We start from the raw sequence: 16,642 nt of genomic DNA, 5'->3' as shown, positions 1-16,642 counted from the left end.
GATGGCTTTGAATAAAGTTTCTACATCCTGAAGTTTCCTAGTTTGAGACATGATGTCAAGATGTTTGGCCCAAATTTTGTCTAATCTGTTAAATGGGATAGTATGTAGGGATTATCCACTGGATCCTAATTTTTCTATCACATCTGCAGCTCCATCAGAAAGTCACTAAGCTATATCATCATCTAATTATTTTTAGCTTCATTTGACTTTAAAAAAGTAAGTTAAGAAACAGAGTTGAATGCATTGTTGCTGACACCTGTGAGGCTGGTGTGCAAAGAAAAAGGAACTATGTTGGCTTTGGCTTTATTAGAAATGCGGGTAAACACAACTGCTAACATGTACCATATGCACAAGAATTATGGGCCAAACAGCCACCTGTAAAACTAGCCGTTGAGAGGGTGAAATGAGCAGAATAGCTCTCAAATGTCCCAAAAGCTGCTGGACAGAGGAGGGTTGTACCTATGAGTGTGTCTAGACTTCAAGCTGGGGGTGTGATTCCCAGCTCAAGGAGACATACCCACACTAGCTCTCATCGAGCTGGTGCACTAAGAATAGAGTGTAGGTGTGGCAGCACAAGTGGCAAAAGGGGCTAGCCTCCCCAAGTCCGAGAGGCTAGGTACATACACGGGCCAGCTAGACCCTCCTGCCACTTGTGCTACTGCGGCTATGCTCTGTTTTTAGCGCAGCAGCTTGTCAGAGCTGGACATTGCCTCCCTCAGCTCCTCAATGTCGTCATCTCCCTTTCCTCTACAGACGCCTTTATGTGAGAACTTTGTATAGTTTGGGCCATGCAAGTTATGGAGATCATGGTCAGGAAAGAATTTTTCTGCATGGTACCTTCTCTTGACATTGTAGTGGGGTAACATTATATTTTAATGCATACATTAATGTTGACTAGAGCAAGGGGTGAATCATTGATTTTTTTCAGTTCATCCAGCAAACCGAAAAATCAGAACAAATAAGAAGTTTGCTGAAAAATTCTGAACATTTTTGGAAGTGAACTAGAAAAGTCTGGTCACCTTTTGTGTGGGTGGGTGAGTGTTTCCTCTTATAACCTTTAGCCCAGTGGTTGGGGCACTTGCTGGGGATGTGAGAGACTCAGTTTTGAACCCCCATAGGAGAAGGAACTTAAATTCAGTTCTCCATCTCCCCCCACTCCACCCCCCCACCCCCAATGTGTATCCTAACCACCAGAATATAAGATGTTCTAGGATTAGCCTCTCTCAATCTCTCCTGTTGAAGCTGTTCCACTTTATATAAATACAGTACTTAAATATTCATTGGGCCAAAGGAAGTAAGAACGATGCTTTAGCCTGGTGATCAAGAATACGTGTAAACTGGTGGGGGGAGGGAAACCATGGCAGCGAGTCTGAGTCCAGGTCAATTGACTCAGGCTCATGGGGTTTGTGCCACAGGGCTAAAAATGGTGGTGTAGGCATTCCTGCTCAGGCTGAAGGCTGGGTGCTGAAACCCACCACCCTCACTAGGTTTTAAAGCCCAGCTCCAGCCTGAGCAGGAATGTCTACACCACCATTTTAGCCCTGTATTATGAGCCTAAATCAGGTGACCCAAGCTCTGAGACTCTATGCTGTGGGGATTTTTTGCAATGTAGACATACCCTAAGGCACTCACTTGGAAGGCAGGAGATGTGGCTGCCAGATTAAGAGGAGAGATTTGATTCCACATCTTCTACCTCCCAGGCGAGTGTCCTAATCACCAAGCTATAGAGTCATTCTTATTCTCTCGCCCATTGACGCAGTGAATATTTATATAGTTATACAACATAGAACAACTTCAACAGGAGAGATTGAGAGAGGCTCTAGGCTATTCTGGGATTAACCTGGTGCTGAGGGCATTTACCTGGGAGGGGAGAGACCCTTCCTTACTCCAGTGAATATTTATATAAAGGACAGGAGAGACTGAGAGCTGTTGACTAGTCTGAGGTGGTCCACTGGCATTCGTTCTGTTCTCCCCTTACCATCACTCCCCTCCTCAGATGTGAGAGTTTTTAGGCCTCTGCAGGGTTCCTGGCAGAACTCTGTGCTCCTTTAGTAGCCTGCAGAGGACAGCCCCTGGTTCTCCATAACCTTTACATCTATGACACTAAACCCTCACATTATTGCTGAATTTTTCAAGTAACTAGCTTGTCTATGGGTTTTTCCACAAGAGGGAATGTGTTATGGCTCTAAATCAGTAGGGTAATATATTTCTTTGGCATGCTTCTTAGTCAGGGATATAAATAATTCATTGGCAACACAGTTAGGGTATGTCTACACTACAGGATTAATTCGAATTTATATAATTCGAATTTAGGAAACCGATTTTATAAATTCGAATGTATTCGGCCACACTAGGCACCATTAATTCGGTGGTGTGCGTCCAAGCTACCATAGTAGCATCGATTTCCAGAGCGTTGCATTGTGGGTAGCTTTTACATAGCTATCCCATAGTTCCCGCAGTCTCCACCCCCCTTGGAATTCTGGGTTGAGACCCCAGTGCATGATGGGGCAAAAAACATTGTCGCAGGTAGTTCTGGGTACAGCCTCCCCCTCCCTCCCTGAAAGCAACGGCAGACAACCATTTCGCGCCTTTTTTCCTGAGTGAACTCTGCAGACTCCATTCTGCATCAAGCATGGATCCCGTTGTGCTCCAGAACGCAGTCTTGAACATTATAAACACCTCGCGCTTTCTCGTGGAGTTTATGCTTACACAGGACCAGAAAAAAGAGGCGAGGAGGAGGAGGAGGCGGCGATTGCAGCGCAGCGACCAGCGTGATGAGGACATGGACACGGACACAGAATTCTCTGAGACCGCGGGCCCCGGTGCTTTGGAGATTATGATGTTAATGGGCCAGGTTATAGGCTTTGAACGCCGATTCTGGGCCCGGGAAACAAGCACAGACTGGTGGGACCGCATAGTGTTGCAGGTGTGGGACGATTCCCAGTGGCTGAGAAACTTTCGCATGCGTAAGGGCACTTTCATGGAACTTTGTGACTTGCTTTCCCCTGCCCTGAAGCGCCAGAATACCAAGATGAGAGCAGCCCTCACAGTTGAGAAGCGAGTGGCGATAGCCCTGTGGAAGCTTGCAACGCCAGACAGCTACCGGTCAGTCGGGAATCAATTTGGAGTGGGCAAATCTACTGTGGGGGCTGCTGTGATGCAAGTAGCCAAAGCAATCACGGAGGTGCTGCTACGAAAGGTAGTGACTCTGGGAAATGTGCAGGTCATAGTGGATGGCTTTGCTGCAATGGGATTCCCTAACTGTGGTGGGGCAATAGATGGAACCCATATTCCTATCTTGGCACCGGAGCACCAGGGTACCCAGTACATAAACCGCAAGGGGTACTTCTCAATGGTGCTGCAAGCACTTGTGGATCACAAGGGACGTTTCACCAACATCCATGTGGGCTGGCCGGGAAGGGTTCATGACGCTCGCGTCTTCAGGAACACCAATCTGTTTAAACGGCTGCAGCAAGGGACTTACTTTCCGGACCAGAAAATAACCGTGGGGGATGTTGAAATGCCAATTGTTATTCTTGGGGACCCAGCCTACCCCTTAATGCCATGGCTCATGAAGCCATACACAGGCAGCCTGGACAGGAGTCAGGAGTTGTTCAACTACAGGCTGAGCAAGTGCAGAATGGTGGTAGAATGTGCATTTGGCCGTTTAAAAGGTCGCTGGCGATCCTTATTGACTCGCTCAGACCTCAGCCAAACCAATATCCCCATTGTTATTACTGCTTGCTGTGTGCTTCACAATCTCTGTGAGAGCAAGGGGGAGACCTTTATGGCAGGGTGGGAGGCTGAGGCAAATCGCCTGGCTGCTGATTACTCGCAGCCAGACACCAGGGCGATTAGAAGAGCACACGATGAAGCGCTGCGCATTAGGGAAGCTTTGAAAACCAGTTTCATGACTGGCCAGGCTACAGTGTGAAATTTATGTTTGTTTATCCTTCCTGAAAACCCGCCCCCTTTATTGACTCATTCTCTGTAAGGAACCCACCCTCCCCCTTCCCCCAGCTTGCTTTCAAAGGAAATAAAGTCACCATTGTTTAAAAATCATTTATTCTTTATGAATTGATTATAAAAAGAGGGAGAGAACCTGAGTGGGGTTTGGGAGGAGGATCAGCGGGAAGGAAAAGCCCAGTAAAAAAAGGTTAAGAAAATGGCAGCCTTTTGCTTGGGCTGTCCACTGGGGTGGAATGGGAGGGTGTATGGAGCCTCCCCCCCCGTGTTCTTACACGTCTGGGTGTGGAGGCTATGGAACATGGTGAGGAGGTAGGGGGGTTATACAGGGGCTGTAGCGGCACTCGGTTCTCCAGCAGCCGTTCCTGAAGCTCCACCAGACGCCGGAGCATGTCTGTTTGCTCACGCAGCAGCCCCAGCGTTGCTTCCCGACTCCTCTGATCTTCCTGCCGCCACCTCTCATCTCGAGCGTCTCTCCTCTCCTCACGTTGGTCCCTTCTGTCCTCACGTTGGTCCCTCATGTCCTCACGTTGGTCCCTCATGTCCTCACGTTGGTCCCTCCTGTCCTCACGGTCACTGGCTTCTTTCCTATACTTGCAAACCGTCTCCTTCCACTCATTCAGATGAGCTCTTTCATTCCTGGTGGATTGCATGATTTCGGAAAACATCTCTTCTCTCGTTTTTTTTTTACGACGCCTTATCTGGGATAGCCTTCGGGAAGGAGGAGGGAGGCTTGAAACATTTGCACCTGCTGGAGGGAGTGAAAAAATGAGAGAATTTTTTTAAAAGATACATTTTTCAGAACAATGCTTATACTCTTTCACGGTGTATACTATTCACATTACATAGCACATGTGATTTCTGTGCAAGGTCGCATTTTGCCTCTTAATATTGAGTGCCTGTGGCTTTGCTGCTAGAGATCACAGACGCAGGTCGGGGCAACAGAATTCACCTTGCATGCTGCCATGGTAAGCCACTGTCTTTAGGCTTCTGCGCCCTGCTTTCCCACATACCAAGCAAAGCCCGTTGTGCTGCAGTTTTCCTGTTAGCTTGTTTTCTGCTGCTGAAGGTTAACACCCCCCCCCCCCATCCAATTCTCTGGGATGAGTGCTTTATCCCTCCCCCCACCGCGTGGCTGGTATCAGGGAAGATCCCTGCAGGAACCAAACTAACACCCCCCCCCCACCCGCCATGAATTCTCTGGGATGAGTGCTTTATCCCTCCCCCCACCGCGTGGCTGGTATCAGGGAAGATCCCTGCAGGAACCAAACTAACACCCCCCCCCCACCCGCCATGAATTCTCTGGGATGAGTGCTTTATCCCTCCCCCCACCGCGTGGCTGGTATCAGGGAACATCCCTGCAGGAACCAAACTAACACCCCCCCCCCACCCGCCATGAATTCTCTGGGATGAGTGCTTTATCCCTCCCCCCACCGCGTGGCTGGTATCAGGGAACATCCCTGCAGGAACCAAACTAACACCCCCCCCCCCCCACCCGCCATGAATTCTCTGGGATGAGTGCTTTCTCCCTCCCCCCACCGCGTGGCTGGTATCAGGGAAGATCCCTGCAGGAACCAAACTAACACCCCCCCCCCCCACCCGCCATGAATTCTCTGGGATGAGTGCTTTATCCCTCCCCCCACCGCCTGGCTGGTATCAGGGAAGATCCCTGCTAGCAAAACGCGAAAAGCTCTGGGCCAATCCTCCCCCCCCCCCTTGCACTTGGCTAAATGCAGGGAAGGATTTCTTTTCAGCCACAGGCAAACAGCCCAGTAGGAACGGCCACCTCAGTCCCCTTAATTAAATTCCCTTATTTCAACCAGGTTACCCTAAGCGATATCACTCTCCTGAGGATTACACAGCAAGATAAAGAACGGATGTTGCTTGAATGCCAGCAAACACCGGGACCATACGCTGCCAGGCTCTGTCAGGCAATGATACCAGATTACTTGCTACTAGCATGGCGTGGTCAAGTGTCCTACCATGGAGGACGGAATAAGGCTGCACTGCCCAGAAACCTTGTGGCAAGGCTTTTGGAGTACCTCCAGGAGAGCTTCATGGAGATGTCCCTGGAGGATTTCCGCTCCATCCCCAGACATGTTAACAGACTTTTCCAGTAGCTGTACTGGCTGCGAATGCATCCCAAGTGCTCAGGGCAAATTAATCATTAAAAATGCTTGCTTTTAAACCATGTTTTATATTTTAAAAGGTAAACTCACCTGAGGTCCCTTCCATGGGGTCATGGTCTTGGGTGCTGGCTTGGGAGGGTACTTCAGTCAGGGTGAGAAACAGTTCCTGGCTGTTGGGGAGAACGGAGAGCTGGGTGCTCTCTGCCAGCTCGTCCTCCTCCTCCTCCTCTTCCCCTTCCGCGGAATCATCAGGTGTCCCTGATGAGATTATCCCCAGCTCGGAATCCACAGTCAGAGGTGGGGTAGTGGTGGCGGCCCCCCCTAGAAATGCATTTAGCTCAGCGTAGAAGCGGCATGTCCGCGGCTCTGACCCGGAGCGACCGTTTGCCTCCTTTGCTTTTTGATAGGCTTGTCTGAGCTCCTTGACTTTCACGCGGCACTGATCTGTGTCCCTATTGTGGCCTCTCTCCATCATGCCCTTGGAAAATTTTTCATAAGTTTTGGCATTTCGTCTTTTCGAACGCAGTTCAGCTAGCACTGAATCCTCTCCCCATATAGAGATCAAATCCAGTACCTCCTGTACGGTCCATGCTGGTGCTCTTTTTCGATTATCAGCCTGCATGGTTACCTGTGCTGATGAGCTCTCTGTGGTCACCTGTGCTCTCCACGCTGTGCAAACAGGAAATGAAATTCAAATGTTCCCGGGGCTTTTCCTGTCCACCTGGCCAGTGCATGCGAGTTCAGATTGCTGGCCAGAGCGGTCACAATGGTGCACTGTGGGATAGCTCCTGGAGGCCAATAACATCGAATTGCGGCCACACTAACGCTAATTCGAATTGACAAATTCGATTTTGGCGCTACTCCGCTCGTCGGGGTGGAGTACAGAAATCGAATTAAAGGGCCCTTTAATTCGAATTAAATGGCTTCGTTGTGTGGACGGTTCCAGAGTTAATTCGAATTAAAGCCACTAAATCCGAATTAAAGGTGTAGTGTAGACCAGGCCTTAGTATAAAAAGTAGATGACGGCATCCTTTTAATTTACCAGATCTGTAGCATAAATTGAATCATTGATTTAATAGATTTAAATGTGAAATCCACTCCTCTGATGGTCTGTGAAATTAAGTTACTTAGCTACCATCGCCTCACAATACTTCCTATCTAACAAAGCTAAAACCTATCATAAAGATATACATGAAGCAGTGGGTGGCAAGGTGGGCAGATACTGTCTTTTATTGTACCGACTTCTGAGACTGAGAGAAATAAGCATTCGAGCTACACAGAGCTCCAATAAAAGATACTACCTTACCCACCTTGTCTCTCTAATATCCTGGGACTGACATGGCTACAACTACACTGCATACAAGTATTGGGTGGGTGCATTAGTTGCAGCTGCAGAGTGGTAGCAGCAAAGCAGCTGCTGGAATTTTAATATTGTCAGTTTTTCTGCTGGCTGGTAAACAGCAGAATTGCAACTAGAGCTGTCGATTTATTGTAGTTAACTCACGCAATTAACGCAAAAAAATTAATCACGATTAAAAAAAATCACAATTAATCGCAGTTTTAAATCACACTGTTCAAAGATAGAATACCAATTTAAATATATTAAATATTTTTGGATGTTTTTCTACATTTTCAAATATATTGATTTCAATTATAACATAATACAAAGTGTACACTGCTCACTTTATATTATTATTTATTATTACAAATATCTGCACTGTAAAAGTGATAAAAGAAATAGTATTTTTCAATACACCTCATACAAGTACCGTAGTGTAATCTCTTTATCATGAAAATGCAACTTACAAAGGTAGATTTTTATTGTTACATAACTGCACTCAAAAACAAAACAAGGTAAAACTGTAGAGCCTACAAGTCCACTCAGTCCTACTTCTTGTTCAGTGAATCACTCAGATAAACAGGTTTGTTTACATTTATGGGAGATAATTCTGCCATTCCAGAGGACATACTTCCATGCTGATGACGCTCGTTAAAAAAGTAATGTGTTAATTAAATTTGTGACTGAACTACTTGCGGGGAAATTGTATGTGTCTGTTTTACCCGCATTCTGCCATATATTTCATGTTGTAGCAGTCTCGGATGATGACCCAGCACATGTTGTTCGTTTTAAGAACACTTTCACTGCAGATTTGACAAAACACAAAGAAGGCACCAATGTGAGATTTCTAAAGATAGTTACAGCACTTGACCCAAGTTTTAAATATCTGAAGTGCTTTCCAAAATCTGAAAGGGACAAGGTGTGGAGCATGCTTTCACAAGTCTTAAAAGAGCTATGCTTCTGTTTGGAAACTATGGAACCCGAACCACCAAAAAAGAAAATAAATCTTCTGTTGATGGCATCTGACTCAGATAATAAAAATGAACATGCATCGGTCCACACTACTTTGGATTGTTATTGAGTAGAATCCATCATCAGCATGGAATGGTGGTTGAAGCATGAAGGGACATATGAATCTTTAGCACATCAGGCATGTAAATATCTTGTTACCCCAGTTATAACAGTGCCTGTTCTCGCTTTTAGGTGACATTGCAAACAAGAAGTGGGCAGCATTATCTCCTGCAAATGTAAACAAACTTGTTTGGCTGAACAAGAAGTAGAACTGAGTGGACTTGTAGGCTCTAAAGTTTTACATTGTTTTATTTTTGAATGCAGTTATTTTTTGTACATAATTCTACATTTGTAAGTTCAACTCTCATGATAAAGAGATTGCACTACAGTACTTTTATATAAGGTGAATTGAAAAATACTACTACTTTTATTTTTTACAATGCAAATATTTGTAATAAAAATAAATATGAAGTGAGCAGTATACACTTTATATTCTGTGTTGTAATTGAAATCAATATATTTGAAAATGTAGAAAACATCCAAAACTGTTTAAATAAATGGTATTTTATTTTTGTTTAACAGCGTGATTAATCACGATTAAATTTTTTAATCCCTTGACAGCCCTAATTGCAACATTTCCCTTATTCATCAATCTAAATTTTTAGAGCTAATAAACAGAATCTTGGACCTGTGAGTTCTCGAAGATTTGTGAACACGTAATAAAATATGAAAATACCAAGTATCTCTGTATTTTAAATTGCAAAGGCATTATTGGAAACTTTTTCAACTCAAGATTGAAATTCCCAAAATTAGTGAGACATGGATTTTTGTTACATGAATCCACTTGCTAGTATTTAGGTAATCAATACTTTGAATTAAGTTGGGGGGAATTTCTGCACTCATAGTGCTAACTCTGTTTCGGGCTGGAGACTTTAGCCATAGAAAGTGTGTGGGGCAAGGCTCCTCTTTCTCTCAACCTACCAGAATGTATCCTAGGAAAAGGAGACTGTTAGTTTGACTTTAGCACACATACTTCTCTGAGGAGAGTCAGAAGCCCATGGTGTCTCAGAGGAAAAAACTCTGGGGAGAAGCTGTTTTTCTTTTCATTTGAACACTGCACTGGACTTCATTAGTTTGACTGAAACTGTCAGTTCTCCTGGAAAAATCTGAAACCCCAGTAGGGATGCCTGGAGGAGACATGTTGGTTGAGCTTTATTTCCTGTCTATCTGTCTGTGTGTATGTGTGTCGGTTTGCTTGTTTGGACTTTGCCACCAGACCCTGGGAAGGGGCCATGTTCTCTATAACTAAGGCTACGATTTAGTCATGGGCGTTTTTAGTAAAAGTCATGGACAGGTCACGGGCAATAAACAAAAAGTCACTGGGGTCAGCCACACTGGCTGTTGCAGAAATCATGGAGGCCCTGGAAAGTCACGGCATCTATGACTTCCATGACCTCTGTGAAAGACTCGCAGCCTTATCTATAACCCACAGTCAGGGCTAGTTTTAGGCCAATTCAACCAATTCCCCTGAATTCCAATTCCCGTACCGGGACTTGGGCCCCGCGCCTAAGAGGGCCCCGCGCCCAAGTCCCGGTACGGCGTACCGGCGTGGCCCAGCTTCCCCAGGGGGAAATTTAAAGGGCCTGGAGCTCCCAGCAGGGGCTGGAGCCCCAGGCCCTTTAAATTGCCACCAGAGCCCCACTGCTGGAGCCTTGGGGTAGGGCTGCGGGGCTCTGGGAGCTATTTAAAAAGTCCGGGGCTCCCGCTGCCTCTACCGCCCCGGCCCTTTAAATAGCCGCTGGAGCCCCACCGCTTCCCCAGGGCTCCCTCGGCTATTTAAAGGGCTGGGGCAGTAGAAGCAGGGAAGCCCCGGGCCCTTTAAATAGCCCTCAGAGCCCTGGGTAGCGGGGGGCTCCAGGGGCTATTTAAAGGGCTGGGGCTCCAGCTGCCTCTGCTGCACCCCCTGCCCGCAGCCAGCCCTGCACCCCCTGCCCGCAGCCAGCCCCTGCTGCACCCCCTGCCCTGCCTCCAGCCCCGAGCCCCCTGCCTGCACCAGCCCTGCACCCCCTGTCCTGCCCGCACCAGCCCCGCCTCCCTGCCCTGCCTGCAGCCAGCCCTGCACCCCCTGCTCACAGCCAGCCCCTGCCGCACCCCCTGCCCACAGCCAACCCCTGCCGCACCCTCTTCCCTGTCTCCAGCCAACCCCTGCCGCACCCCCCTGCGGCCCTGCCCGAAGCCAGCCAGCCCCACACACACCCCTGCCCACACTAGCCCTGCACTCCCTGCCCTGCCCGCACCAGCCCTGCCCTGCTTGCAGCCAGCCCCGCACCCCCTGCCCAGTCTCCGGCCAACCCCTGCCGCACCCCCCTGCCTGAAGCCAGCCAGTCCCGCACTCCTCTGTCTCCAGCCCTGTCAACCCCTGCCACACCCCTGCGACCCTGCCTGAAGCCAGCCAGCCCGCCCCACACACCCCTGTCTCCAGCCAGCCGCGCACCCCTTGCCCTGCCTGCAGCCAGACCCTACCTCCAGTCAGCCCCTGCCCTGCCTCCAGCCAGCCCCATGTCCACTGGTGCCCTGCAGTTCCCAGGGCAGTAACCCTGCACACCTGCTTCAATGAGGGAGGCAGGGAGCAGCTGGGACCCACACATGTGCACACCACTAGGGTGACCAGACAGCAAGTGTGAAAAATCGGGACAGGGAGTGGGGGGTAATAGGATCCTATATAAGAAAAAGACCCAAAAATCAGGACTGTCGCTATAAAATCGGGACATCTGGTCACCCTAGCACACTCCCAGGGAGTGGCGGGGACCCACACATGTGAAACGGAGCTCATTAATAACCGATCAACAGCTTATATGACGCAATGTACATAATATATAATTTTATTATTTATATAGTTATGGAAAGTAAATAATACATGGAAGAAATGAAAGGCTTTTTTTTACATGTTTTTTTTGTGTGTGTTAGTCATCCCTGCCAGGGCCTCGTCGAAAATGTTAGAATTGGGCCCCGCACTTCCTAAAGCCTGCCCTGCCCACAGTCTGCTATAGTATGAATAGCTTATAAATTCAAATAAGCCAGTGCTTTAGACATACAGTTGTCTAGCATTTGGGCAGATTTTCAGGTGTGATGCACTACACCATGGGCATTATTTGTACCTGAAGGTGGCTTAACTGGCCCAGGGAGGCTCACCCCAGTGTAAAGGTGATCCTCCACTGTCGTTCAGTCAGCACGGTTAATCTCACTGGGCAGGTTTAAACTAAGGGAATTGGCAGTTAACCATGTGGAGATTTTTCTTTCAGTACTCTACTTATCCATTAATAGTTTTCAGTTTCATTATGCACATCACTTAAGTAACCATGTGTGTATTTACTTATACATACATTATGTGCTCCTCTCTCTGGTTGGAAATGATCATTTTTAAACTGCTCACGCAAAAACTTAAAGGTATTAACAAAAAGGCAAAATAGCTGTCTAACTTAGGGGATTCTCAATCTTTTTCTTTCTGAGCCTTCCCCCTCCCCTCCAATCCATGCTATAAAAATTCCACGACCCACCTGTGCCACAACAACTGTTTTTCTGCATATCCAGTAGATTAAAAGCCAGGGCTGGCGTTAGGGGGTAGCAAGCAGGGCAGTTGCAAAGCTAAATTGCTTGGGCTTCAACTTCAGCACTTGGTGGCGGGGCTTGGGCTTCAGCTTTCTGCTCTGGGCCCCAGCGAGTCTAACACCGGCCCTGGTTTCTGGTTTATTTTGGTGGACCCCTGAAACCTGTTTACAGCCCCCCAGGGTGCCCCAGTCCCTGGTTAAGAACTGCTGGTCTAACTTATTGTGAGTAGAGTATGATTACAGAAATAAGAGAGAAAAAAGAGCTATACGGTTACCTAATCTGTTCCCCGCCAAGGCATGGTTTTTTCCCACAATGTATACTTGAATGCCTTGTCTGGTCCAACTGTTGAAGTATAGAACGATCTGGGCTGCTCCTTATGTTCTGACTAATCTGATCCCATCCAATAAAAGTTTGTGATGGGACAGGAATGTTGCACTGTAGGTGTTTTCATATGCTTTTTATGGCATAGATTATAAAACTTGGCTATTGAGAAGAGATGGGCCCAAACTAAATACTTGTATCTGAACACTTCCAAACTTTGGGGGAGTTCAGACCAGAAGCTAGAGCCAACATTCTGGTTGGCCCTTATCTCTAAACACAAACCCTAGGTCCTTTGAATTTTAAGAAAGTTCAGATGTTTCGGCCCATCCCTATGACTAATGAATTAAGCCTATAATTAGAGCCCTGCATATCTGTGAATAGCTGCTTTATATCCATAGATATCTGCATCTGGATGAAGAGTTCTTGTTTATCATTAAAATGTAGCTACCAGTTTTTGGTTCAAGTCTTTTACCTGCTTTCTTGACTAGTCTAATAGTGAGTACCTGTTGAAGATAGTGAAAATTAATTTTGAAATTTGTCAGATTCAGGGCTGTCCCCAATGAGACCTTCGTAAATCATGACATTTTTGTCTATTCAGTCTTCCAGGAAATGACAACCAAACATATGCTTTCAATTTTTGAGGTTAAAGTTGTTTGGTTTTGGGTTTTTTTTTTTTTTTTTGTTCTCTAAGTCACATAGAAGAAAACTTTGAGGAATCCTTCATATTGCCAAAGAAGAAAGAAAATAGAGCTATGGAACAAAGTAGTTCACGCATAGAAGAGAAATTTATCTTGGCTCAGTATAGCTGCAGATAAACTTTCTTCTGCTGGTGACTTCAGAGTAGAATACAAGAGATAGGCAGTTAATAATTTCTGGCATTGAGCTCTATCTGTAGTTTAAGCACATTCTTTTAAAGTTTTAAAATAAGAGTCAACAAATTAAAACAGTATAGAGTGTTTATAAGGATAAAAGTTAATAGTTATTCATCTGCCTATAAAATCCTTGTGCTCCAAAATTTGCAGCTCTTAAAAATTGTGTGTATGTATGTGTATTTGTATTTGGTTGCTCTAAGAGCCAGGCTGTTATGGTCGCATTTCTGAAAATGTAGTAAAAGTAAGGTCTTCAGGTTTTTATTAAAAGTGTGTATGTGTTTCTGTTTGTACTATGTAGATACAAGCATATGGGGTGATATCCTGGCCCCATTGATGTCAATGGCAAAACTCACATTGATTTCATAGGGCCAGGATTTAACCCACAGTTGTGTGATATATATCCAAATACACACTTTTAAGAAAAGAGGTAGCAAAGAACAGGAATTAATTTATGATGCATTTTCCTTTCCCTCACAAACTTCTCAGTGGTCTACTATACTTTCTGCAATTCTGCTTTTGAAGTTGTATCTTTTGGGTATATTTATATTTGACATAATTTGGATATGCTTTGAAAATTACTTTTGTTTTCTAAGTGAGTAACAGTTTATAATAAACCATTCTCAGAAATATGTGCCTTCCTGTAGTTACAGTAATAATAAACAAAGCAGGTCACATAAACACAAATGCTGTTAACTCTAGAAATAAAACCATCTGAAAATAATTTGAATATCATCAACAGAAGAAGGCTTGCCAGCTCTTGAGTAACCCAGCATTTTTTTGCTGCTGCTTTTTGCTTGAGGGGGGGAAGAAAAAAACATATTAGGATACAGTGTCATTTGAAATGTGTCAGGTAATATGCTGCATCCCTGTGTACAATAGCTAAAGACACATGTCATATTGTATTAAATTATGAAATGAGGTATTATTTGCCATATTATATCACATAATAAAATGACAATGTATGTCATTTGGCATGTCACACTATAACATGTTGTAACTGCGTCTGTTCCATCACATTAAAAACAAACATGGCAATCAAAAACCATAGATTTTTAAAAAGACCCCGAAACACCAACCCTAGTTTGAGATTATATTTGTCATACTACCTGCATAAGGGAAGGCAAATGAAAACAGTTTAGGTCATCCAAACTCTATGCTAATGGATAGTAAGCATGATTTCCTCTTAACATATTTAGCATTACCTTTTCTTTTTAGATTCCGGTCAGCTGGAACAGCAATTGGAGGAGGCCAGTTCTGCACGACGAGAATTAGATGATGCTTCTAGACAAATCAAGGCTTTTGAGAAACAAATTAGAGCACTGAAGCAAGAGAGAGAGGATCTTAATAAGGTACAAGTGCTTTGTCAGATACCTTTCTAGACAATAAAGCCAGTTTTACTTTTATTATATTTCTCTTAAAATGAGAGTTGTCTTAACATCTCATTTGCAGAGTAAAATTAATTAGAAGGTGGTACAAATGTATCACTCATCTTCTGCATTCTGACTTCTTTTTTTGACACAAAGAGATTTCTTAAAGCATTATGTATACTGTCATATGGGTGGTCCCTAGCAGATTGATTCCAGACCTTAAACAGATCCATGAAGTGATCTCTACGTTGGCTGCACATAAAGCCTTTCCTGGCCTCAGATTAAGGTGATAATTAAAACGGCTAGTAGGCAAAGCATAGATGAACGACTTCAGAGTAAGGATTTAATCTGAAGTCTGATAAGCATATTGGGAAATGTTGCTCCAGATATTCAAGAAACATTAGCTTTGTGGTATCTGGACACTTCCAGGGGAGGGAGAAGGAAGATCTGCACATCTGAGGATTTAAGAAATAATTTGGGAGGAAAAACATCAATATTTTTCACCATTGCCATTTCTTCTCCTCGTCCCCTTATTTTTCTATATTTGCTCGGGCAGTTGCAATCCTCTCTCTTGTATGCAGATCTTGCTACCATAAATACATGCTTTTCACAATGAACTCTACATGGGGCTATACTTTTAAAATCAACTTGGAAAAAGGATGGCATGCAGAATATGAAAACATGAAAATTAGTGCCCTGGATTCTGCTTTGGGTGCTAATTTACCAAGCGAAGTTAAAGATGTTGGTTTTGACCTACAAAGCCCTCAGTGTGTCTTCATATCTTCCAGCGAGACCATCTCTCTGTCCTCATGACAATACTGGGCATTAAGGTTCCTTTAACATGCTAGAAAATTTGGAAAATGCTCTTGACTTTGTGTAGCCAGCAAAATTGCAAATTATTTTTTTCCTATAGTTCCTGTTACATGCATACTCAGGCTCTCTTTTCCTCACTTCTTCTCCACTGATTCATTTTGATTGTTTCATGACATCTAGCCAACTGTTGTGGAGACTCAATCTTACCACAGTAGCTGAGGTATATTATCCTTAGAGTTTACTCTGAACTCTGTCAAGCTGAGTTGTTATCCTGGAGAGTTATCCACGGAAGATAGACTTCCCTATATGCCCATGTTCCTTTAAAGGGATAATTCTCTTGTGTTGGTGCTACTTGCTGCAGCATTCAATACTGTGGTGTAGTATATGTAGACTTGGCAGCATTTGATTTTTATTATTTTATAATTTCAACCAATAATATCAATGTTTATTTTGAGCATATTTTTTAGATTTTTATAGATTTAAATTTTCACATATATGCGAGGAGGGCAGTCATGCAATAATTATTTAACAACAGTAGATGGTGAGATTCAAAAAAGTTAAAGCTTTGTAACCATTAAAACATAACTTGCAACATCACATGTCAAACTATACAAAGTAAATATTCTTAAATCAAACTCTAATAAGTTCTCAAGCAGCATTTTTCTTACTTGGCCTATCTGTAAATTTTGATTATTATAAATGGAAATATTTTTGTAGGTTTGTGTGTGTACAGCGAAATCATCATTTATTGATGTGTAGTGATAATAATTGAATCCTTCCAACCCTGTTTATGGGAGTTATAATGGCTGTGTGGAGGAGGTTGACTTCCAAAGGGTTTGTTTTCATTCACTTAACACTGCATTTTTTATTTGACAGCTAAAATAAATTAATGATGCAACTTTTTTTCTATTTCGGTTAAGTGGTACTGGAAACATAAGGCAAAGATCATGTATTTGATTGGAGCTTAAAAGTATTGAAAGCCTTTGCTTTAGATCTACATAATGGCCAAATTTAGAGTTGATATAGATTGAAGCAATTCCACTGACTTCAGCTGATCATAATCTGTCCCACTACCTTTACAAAGAATTCTCACTGCAAGCACCTGGTCTGTGTCATATATTGTTACCAGTTTTCTGTCTTTGGATGCATATATGTGGCTCCCATTCACTCATGCACACATCTAAAGGCAGAATTTGGCCCTAATGCTTTATAGGT

The 16,642-nt window shown here is 44.4% G+C and overlaps 1 protein-coding gene across 4 annotated transcripts in view; it reads left to right on the top strand.

Moving 5' to 3' along the window:
- The window catches only part of CDC42BPA (CDC42 binding protein kinase alpha), a 323,508-nt gene that overhangs the window by 202,695 nt on the left and 104,171 nt on the right, over positions 1-16,642 (top strand). For all 4 annotated transcript variants that reach the window (XM_065400287.1, XM_065400286.1, XM_065400285.1 and 1 more), the window contains exon 12: positions 14,463-14,596. In XM_065400287.1, coding sequence (XP_065256359.1) covers positions 14,463-14,596 — 134 coding nt within the window. The remainder of the gene's footprint in view (positions 1-14,462; positions 14,597-16,642) is intronic.

Source organism: Emys orbicularis, chromosome 3 (assembly GCF_028017835.1).
Source record: "Emys orbicularis isolate rEmyOrb1 chromosome 3, rEmyOrb1.hap1, whole genome shotgun sequence".
In the NCBI taxonomy this organism is placed as follows: domain Eukaryota; kingdom Metazoa; phylum Chordata; order Testudines; family Emydidae; genus Emys; species Emys orbicularis.
The sequence above is the reverse complement of the archived record's forward strand: the minus strand, read 5'-3'. Positions and strand labels throughout refer to the sequence as shown.